Genomic DNA, 7,653 nt, shown 5'->3' with positions numbered 1-7,653 from the left:
AACTCCGCGCGGTTCTATTTTAGACCCCCGGCCCCCCTTCCTCTCTAGGATCCCCGTCCTCCCCTCCCAGCCTGCCCCACTGATGGCTCAAACTGAGGCTGGGGCTCAGAGGGAGAGTAGGGGCTGGGGGACCTGGGGCGACCCTGCGGGGAGGAGCTGGGGACCCTCTCTGGAAGCTGGCAGTCTTGGGTTGAGGCGAACCCTCCTCCATCACTCTGGGAGCCTGCCCAGGGAGCCACAGCTCCAACCACAACCTCCTTTGGGGTTTGGCCGACAGAGCTGAGGCGGATGAGCCCCAAACAGCCCTGGCAGACTCCCCCATGACCCGCCCGCACCCCTGCCTCTGGGGCACAGCCCAGAGAGTATAAAATGGCGCTGGAGGCCGGGAGAAGCAGACTGGCCAAGTCCACGCAGCCGCTGACAGACACACCATGAGAACCCCCATGCTGCTCGCCCTGCTGGCCCTGGCCACACTCTGCCTCGCTGGCCGGGCAGGTGAGTGCCCCAACCCCTGCCCCAGATCCAGCCCATGGGAGCTGGGAGAGTAAGTGCCCGGGACTCACGCTCTCCTCACCCCTTCCACGGGCAGTCCCTGTGACAGTCTAACTAGCTTTCTGTAGTCTTAATCCATTTGCCCCCTTCTCTCCTTGTGGAGGAAGAGGAGGGAAGAGCAAGCTGCCAGAGGCAGGGGAGGGTGGGGAGGGCTCTAGGGATGAGCAGGGGTGAACTGGGCTCCTTTTCCTTGCAGATGCAAAGCCTGGTGATGCAGAGTCGGGCAAAGGCGCAGGTATGAAGTGGGCTGGACGGGGGTATGCCCCATATCTCCGAGGGTGCTGCCCACTCCCAGCACCCGCTCTTACCCCAGTCCTCTCAGTCCCGTTCTCCCCTCCTGCTCCCTCCCATCTGGCTCTCAGGAAGGCCAGCCTGCTCCTCATCTTATCCACCCAAACTGGGAGCCACCTGACCCCTGCCCCTGTGCTCCACAGCCTTCGTGTCCAAGCAGGAGGGCAGCGAGGTGGTGAAGAGACTCAGGCGCTACCTGGACCACTGGCTGGGGTGAGAGGAGGGGCGGTGCTGGGCCAAGGCCCTGCATCTGCAGGATGGGCTGGGAGGAGCGGCTGCTGTGGGGGCACCCTGGAGCCCCAGGTCCCGTGGGAGGAGGGGCGGGCACTTTGCATGGAGGCTGATGCCCGGTGTGGTGGGTTCTCAGAGCCCCAGCCCCCTACCCAGATCCGCTGGAGCCCAAGAGGGAGGTGTGTGAGCTCAACCCTGACTGTGACGAGCTAGCTGACCACATCGGCTTCCAGGAAGCCTATCGGCGCTTCTACGGCCCAGTCTAGAGCTTGCAGCCCTGCCCACCTGGCTGGCAGCCCCCAGCTCTGGCTTCTCTCCAGGACCCCTCCCCTCCCCGTCATCCCCGCTGCTCTAGAATAAACTCCAGAAGAGGAACTGGGGCTGTGATTCTTTGTCCATCTGTGGAGTGTGAGGAGGAGGCGTTGGGACGATGGCGAGTGGAGCCAGAGGTTTTCCCTTTTTCAGTCCCAGAAAGTGTGTCCCAAAATCTGTTGTTGATTTATTTATTTATCCCTGCCTGATTCCAGAAGCATTGAAGGTAGCTCCCTAAAGTCTAGCTAGGGTTCTCTCTAGCCCAGCACCCTCCCCCCACTTCAACCCACTGCCCCATCCATGACACACCCAAACAGACCAGATCCCAGAGGCCTGGATGCGGAGTCCACGGTTGGGACCAGGACAGATGCCCTCATGGCCACAGGCCAAGAACTGCCGGCGGCCAGCGCTGCCTGGTCTGGGGGCAGGGCACAAGCGGGCCTCCGAGCTGGGTTAACAAGCATTCAGGGGGGGCTGGGTTAGCCATGTTAGTTCTTCCCTGGGCTGTGCAGAAATTCCAGGAGCACCAGAAATGGGACCAGATAAAAGGACCCAGCGCCTCCCACCCCAGCCTTCGATGGCAGGTGGGGCAGCTCCAGCCTGGACACACGCACCTCCCCTCTCAGACCCTCAGTACTTCCCAACCCCATCAAGAGCCCCCTCCTTGAGCCTCCTGCTCTTTCCCAGCCTCCCAGGCCCTCTCCTCGCCTCTGTCTTCCCAGTTCCCTTCTCAGCTCCACGCTCTGTCCTCAGCCACCCTTGCTTCCAGGCTCAGATGTGCCCCCATCTTATCAGGCCTGGGTCTGGGCTCCTCCCCTACATGAGGGCCTGCCTGGCCTCTGCCTCTTTCCAGGGCAGACTCAGAGCTGAGACCTCACTGCAGTTTGGCCTTTGTACCCCGCTCCAGTGAGCCGCCTTGCAGCAGGGTGCATGTACTGGGGGCCCGAAATAGGGAAGCTGTGAAAGCGGCAATGATGAGCAAGTTCCCAGCCACTGCCAAGCCCAGAGTGGCCACCGTGCCTGCCAGGCCTAGGGGCGGTTCCTGCGTGGCCAGCCAGGCTCGGCGAGATCCCATATCAGTCAGCACCGCCTCCAGCTGGAAGTGCGTGCCCAGCACTGCACAGATGTGGAATAGCTGGTGGCTGTGGCCTGTGGGGAGGGTGGGCAGGTGAGGACACATATCCAACCCCCAGAGCTGCCCCAATTCGTACTGTGATCCATGGCGAGCATCCCATCATCTGGGCCTGCTACTCCCCTAAAACTGGGAATAAGAAACCCAGGGTTTCCTAAGGTTCCCAGAGTTATCAGCAACTATGAGTGAGCTGCTGTTCACAGAGCCCCTGGCATACGTGCTGCTGGTTTTGCTGTTAACCTGAGGGCCCTGCCAGGAACACTCTTAGTTCGCTCAGGGCTCTGGGGAGCTGTCTCCCTGACCGCCCCCCGGCCAGGCCAGGTCTGCGCTCACCGATGTAGTCAAAGCGTCCTGGTGCCAGCCGCTCAGGCAGATGAGAGGCAAAGAGGAAGCCAGTGAGCAGCGCACAGAAGAGGTGGTAGCCGTGGCTGGTGCTCAGCGCCTCCTGCCCACAGCTGCGGCCCCTGCCCCAGCACAGTCCCAGCTGGCAAAGGAAAAGCAGGGTTGGCAGGGAAGGGCTTTGGGGCTGGACATCATGTGTCTGGGATCTGGTGAGGACGGGGGGTGGGGTGCACAGCTGGACTGGATGCTGGGCTAGGAGGGTGGGTGGCAGGGCTGGGGTCAGGGCTCGAGGGGGTGGGACTGGGCACTGTGAGGGTCAGGATAGGAAAGCAGGAGCCTTACCCGATAGAAAAGCGGGAGGTTGTCGAACAGAAAGGGATAGATGAAGGCGGCCGAGCGGAGGATCTTACTGAGCCCAGGGCTTTCTAGCTCTGGGAACCTGGGAGGCAAGAGGGAAAGGCTGGTCACCATCACTATGTTCGGATGGGGGTGAGAGGAGGGCAGGGGACCTTTGGCCACCATGGAATGTTTAGTGGCTTCGAAAGCCCTTAGGCCACGTAACTCCTCTGTAAGTGACAACAGCTATAAAATGGGGATAGACACGGGCCGCTTAGGTCGCTGTGGGAGAGACAGAGCCGGGGTGGTGCTGGTGCACAGGCTCTGGGCAGACTAAGGCCTCAATAAACGGCCCCACAGCCACTAGTTTTGTTCAGGAGCAGTGGGGCGCAGGCACACCCAGCGGTCCTGGGTGTCCAAGTGTTTGTGGGCGCCCTGGTCTGCCCCTCCGCCTTCCCCTTCACCACTGGCCGAGAACCCACCGGGAGTAGCAGGAGAGGCCGGTGCACAGGAAAGAATTGAGTGCGGCGGCGGGCACGAAGAGCTGGTGCAGGCGGCTGTGCAGCCAGGAGGCCGGCATCGAGTAGGCGGCATAGGGGAAGGCGCAGCCTGGGGGCGGGGCGGGGCAGGAACTGAGGCCCCGCCCCAGGACCCCCGTGCCACACCCCCGCCCTGCCCGAAACGCCCCTCCCCCTGCCCGCCACGCCGTGGGGCTCACCCAGGCTGTAGAGGCTGAGCGCACCGTAGTCCAGGAAGTAGCAGATGTGACGCACGCGGGGCGACATGGAGCTGAAGGTGTGCGCGCAGCACGATGCAAACGGGTAGAGGCAGGCGGGCAGCAGGAAGACGAGCAGCGGCCAGTGGTAGGGCTCCGACCGGAAGCCCAGGCCTGCTGCCAGCGCCAGGAGGCGCCACAGGAAGTACCTGCGGCGGGCACGTGCTCAGGCCACCGGAGCCCCGGCGACTCCCACTGCAGCCCGTGGGCCCAGGCAGTCCTGGCCCGCCTGAGTACCCACTTGAGCTCGAGGCCCAAGCCTGGGACAGAGCCTCCCTCACCAGGTGGGCAGGAAGTGAGTCCAGATGTTGACGGTCTCGTTGGTCATCTGGAAAGAGCTGAGGACACAGTCCAAGGCCGAGCTGGTGGGGCGGCGGTAGCCAGACATGATACCATCTTCCCAGAACACCTAGGGTAGTGGGTGGGGGCGGGGTGGGGGGAGAAGAGGGGAGTCACTGTGCTCCACCCTTTCTCTCCAAGAGAGATCTCTGGAAGCAGGGTTGAAGGGAATGGTCTGGAGATCACCATGGTGCCAAAGCCAAACTAAATCCAACCCCATCTCACCACAGGTTCCAGAACCCAGAGAGCAGGCGAGAAACAGAAGAGGCAGAGGGAGGGGACCAGATGGGGTTGGGAGTCGGTGGACACACGGCCTCTGAGGCTGGGGACTCCAGATAAAGCAGCGTTCTGGGCTCCAGGAAGCAGGTCACAAACCCTGCTCCTTAGAGAACAGGAGCCCCACACCAAACTGACAGGGATGAGGTAGCCTGTAGCAAAGATTTCTGCACTTGCACAAAGAGAAGCACCTCCGGCCAGCCAGCACCCTGGGAAGTAGGAGCTGGTGAATCCCTCACCCTGGGGACCTGGTGGACTCGAAGGAGTTGGGGCAGCTTGAGACTGAGCATGGTGGCCCGGCACCTCCACGTTGACCTGGAGACAAAGGGCAGAGGGGAATTAGGTATCTGACCCCATCCATGGGTCCCTTTTCACCGAGGCCCAGGCTGGACCCCATCCCTGAGTCCCAGGGTGGGCTGTGTACAGGCATGCATGCAGTGGTAGCTGGCCACCAAGCTGCTTCCTTCAGGCCTGGGGAGGCTCTCCCAGCTTCCCCGGTGGTCATAACCCCAGCCCCTCCTCAGCCTAACCTGGGGCTACTCAGTTCCCCCATGGAGAGGGACTGATCCATCAGGAGTGGAGTGGCCTCCTCAGCCAGAAGGCTGCCTCAGGAACCCTGGATCCAAGTCCCTAACCCCAAATTTCTGTCTCAGAAGAACCCTGACTTACAAAGGACAGCACAGAGAGAGCCCAGGCACACCACCACCACCGCTGCCGCCACCGCCAAAAAGCCCCTTGGCCCCCAGTGCCTGGGCTGAACACAGAAAACTCAGGGAGCTTAGGAAGAATTCTGGGAAAGGCCAGATGCCCACTGGTGGGGCAAGGAACTGGGGGAAGCCTAGCTCTTCCACGACTACACTTGCACCCCCGGGGGTGTTCTGGTCCCTGTCCCTCCTGAGCCCCGTGCCCTTCAGCCTCAGACCTGTGTGCTGCCTCCGGGTGGCCGCGGCTCTACTGCCCCGCCTGCCTCCCAGGCTGCCTCTCCCAGGCACATTCCTTGGCACAAGTGGAGGGGCTGGGCCACCAGGGTGGGTGGAACTGTCCTGGGAGGAGGGAGAACAGGACACCCCGCCCACCTCTCCAGGCGAAAACTTTCCAGCCCAGACCCACCCCTCTTCCTGCCGCTGTTCCTTTGCCTGCTCTGTTTGCGCCTCACACACTCCGGGCCTTACACAGCCAGCCCGAACCCCGAGCCTCTGCCCTTGAGCTGGATGCTGGGGACCCTGCTGGACACAAGGCAGATCTGGTCCCTAGTCTGCACCCCGGCTGAGCTTTAAGGTATCTACCCCCGGGAATTCCGGGGCCATCCAGTGATTAGACTTCCCTGGTGGGCTACAGTCCCTGGGGCCACAGAGTCAGACACAACTGAAACGACCTAGCATGCCAGTGATCAGGACTCCGTGTTTTCACCGCCGAGGGTCTGGGTTCCATCCTTGGTCCGGGAACTAAGACCCCACAAACCTCGGACCGCATCCAAAAAACTACCCGAGATAGATGACCGACCCCTCCCAAGACGGGGATGGGGGTGTCCTGACCTACCCTGGGTGCAGCCCAGCTACTTTGGGGAGGGGTGGACCAGGACGATGCTGGGGTCTAGTCCCCTCAGGGTCCTCCCCTCAGCACTAGGGTCAGGTCTCTGGAGTGGTCAGCTGTAGCCAAGGAAATGGGGGTGGGGGGGAGTGCGGTGTGCAGCTGGAGCAGGTATGTTGCCTCTAGTCCCCCAGGTGAGCTTCCTTACCCAGAGCTTGATGGGCGCTCCTAAGCCAGAGGGTCGGCAGGCCCCGGGCTCCACGGGCGGATCCCTGGCTCTTGCCAGCCGGGCCAAAGGGAGGGAGAGGAGCGGCAGGCAGGCGGGCCAGGCCTGGGCGGGGTGTGGGAGACAAAGGGAGCAGGGAAACAATCCTAGCCTTGTCCAGCCTTCAGGGAGCAGCGCAGGGTGGCCCAGCCCCATTAGCAGGCAGCTCACTCGGCCTCCAGCACACAGCCAGCCCCTCCAGCTTGACCCCACCCCACTGAGAGCAGACTGGCCGGAAGAGGCCCAGGCCCTATCCAGGAGGCAGCCAGGGTGGTATGGAGGGACCCCTCAGCCTAGGCTGCCCCACGGCTCCAGGGTTCAAGGCTCTCCCAGCACCTGAGGATGGGGGACTCTGCCGTAGGCTGGGCAGAGGAATTCCAACCCCAACTTTGGATTTTCCAAAATCACTTCTCACTGTGCTTTGCTGCCTTAGTGCCTGGTGCTGGACAGAATTCAGAGCAAATGCATTTGGTAAATGTTGGTTTAAACCACGAGGGGTTCACCAAGCTTCTCCACTCCCCAGACACACGAGAGGTGTGTCAATCCTAGCGAAAGGACAGGTGATGGAAGACTCAAGAGGCTGGTTTCAAGATTCACCCTCATCTCTCCTGTGAGGAGGCTTCTCCTTGATTCAGAGGACCCAGCTGAAGACAGCCAACCACCCCCAGGCTGTCACCTTCAAAACAGTTAACCCTTGAACATGGGTGTGAACTGCATTTATAAACAATTTTTCACTAAATATGTGCTCAGTGCAACATGGTCCATGTTTGAATCATGGATGTGAAACTAAATACAGAAAGCCAACTGGATAGCCATGTGCAGATGCTTGACTATATGGGGGTCAGTGCCCTAAAACCACATGTTGTTCATGGTCATCTGTATAGCCTTCACCCGTCAGCCTTGGTCTTCCCTGGTGGCTCGGCAGTAAAGAATCTGCCTGCAATGCAGGAGGCCCGGGTTTGATCCCTAGGTCAGGAAGGTCCCCTGGAGTAGGAAATGGCAATCCACTCCAGTATTCTTGCCTAGAGAACTCCATGGACAGGCTATAGTCCACGAAGTCACAAGAATTGGACACGACTGAGAGACTAACACGTCACCCTTGTGAAGGCACCAGCTCAGTGCAGTCAATGAACTTCACAGCTGTCAAAACTGCTTCTGGAGTTTGTGTTTCAACTGCTGGTTTCCTGCTTCAACTGGGCCACATCATAGAAACCTTTCCAAACTGCCATTTCAGCCTGTGATCTTTCCCATGTTCCAGTAAAACTGTACAGA

At 60.8% G+C, this 7,653-nt stretch overlaps 2 protein-coding genes across 6 annotated transcripts; one reads left to right on the top strand and one right to left on the bottom strand.

Moving 5' to 3' along the window:
• Window positions 1–404: 404 nt before the first annotated feature.
• Window positions 405–1,449, top strand: BGLAP (bone gamma-carboxyglutamate protein). Its single transcript, NM_174249.2, has 4 exons — window positions 405–495; window positions 749–787; window positions 987–1,056; window positions 1,211–1,449. Exons 1-4 carry the CDS (start codon window positions 432–434, stop codon window positions 1,338–1,340), a joined length of 303 nt encoding a protein of 100 aa, NP_776674.1. The 5' UTR covers window positions 405–431; the 3' UTR covers window positions 1,341–1,449.
• A 114-nt stretch (window positions 1,450–1,563) lies between these two features.
• PAQR6 (progestin and adipoQ receptor family member 6) lies at window positions 1,564–6,448 on the bottom strand. 5 transcript variants are annotated; one of them, XM_005203708.5, is made up of 8 exons: window positions 5,509–6,409; window positions 4,778–4,901; window positions 4,253–4,380; window positions 3,915–4,120; window positions 3,679–3,805; window positions 3,203–3,299; window positions 2,852–3,002; window positions 1,564–2,535 (listed from the first exon to the last, which is right to left on the bottom strand). In XM_005203708.5, the coding sequence occupies exons 2-8, from the start codon at window positions 4,874–4,876 to the stop codon at window positions 2,261–2,263; spliced, it is 1,083 nt and encodes a 360-aa protein (XP_005203765.2). In that variant the 5' UTR covers window positions 4,877–4,901; window positions 5,509–6,409; the 3' UTR covers window positions 1,564–2,260. The 5 variants fall into 5 exon arrangements, with proteins under 5 accessions (XP_005203765.2, XP_005203766.2, XP_005203764.2 ...); XM_005203709.5 differs by having other exon boundaries at window positions 4,826–4,901; XM_005203707.5 differs by having other exon boundaries at window positions 6,325–6,409.
• Between the last annotated feature and the right edge of the window lie 1,205 nt (window positions 6,449–7,653).

This window comes from Bos taurus, chromosome 3 (assembly GCF_002263795.3).
Source record: "Bos taurus isolate L1 Dominette 01449 registration number 42190680 breed Hereford chromosome 3, ARS-UCD2.0, whole genome shotgun sequence".
NCBI lineage: Eukaryota > Metazoa > Chordata > Mammalia > Artiodactyla > Bovidae > Bos > Bos taurus.
The sequence above is the reverse complement of the archived record's forward strand: the minus strand, read 5'-3'. Positions and strand labels throughout refer to the sequence as shown.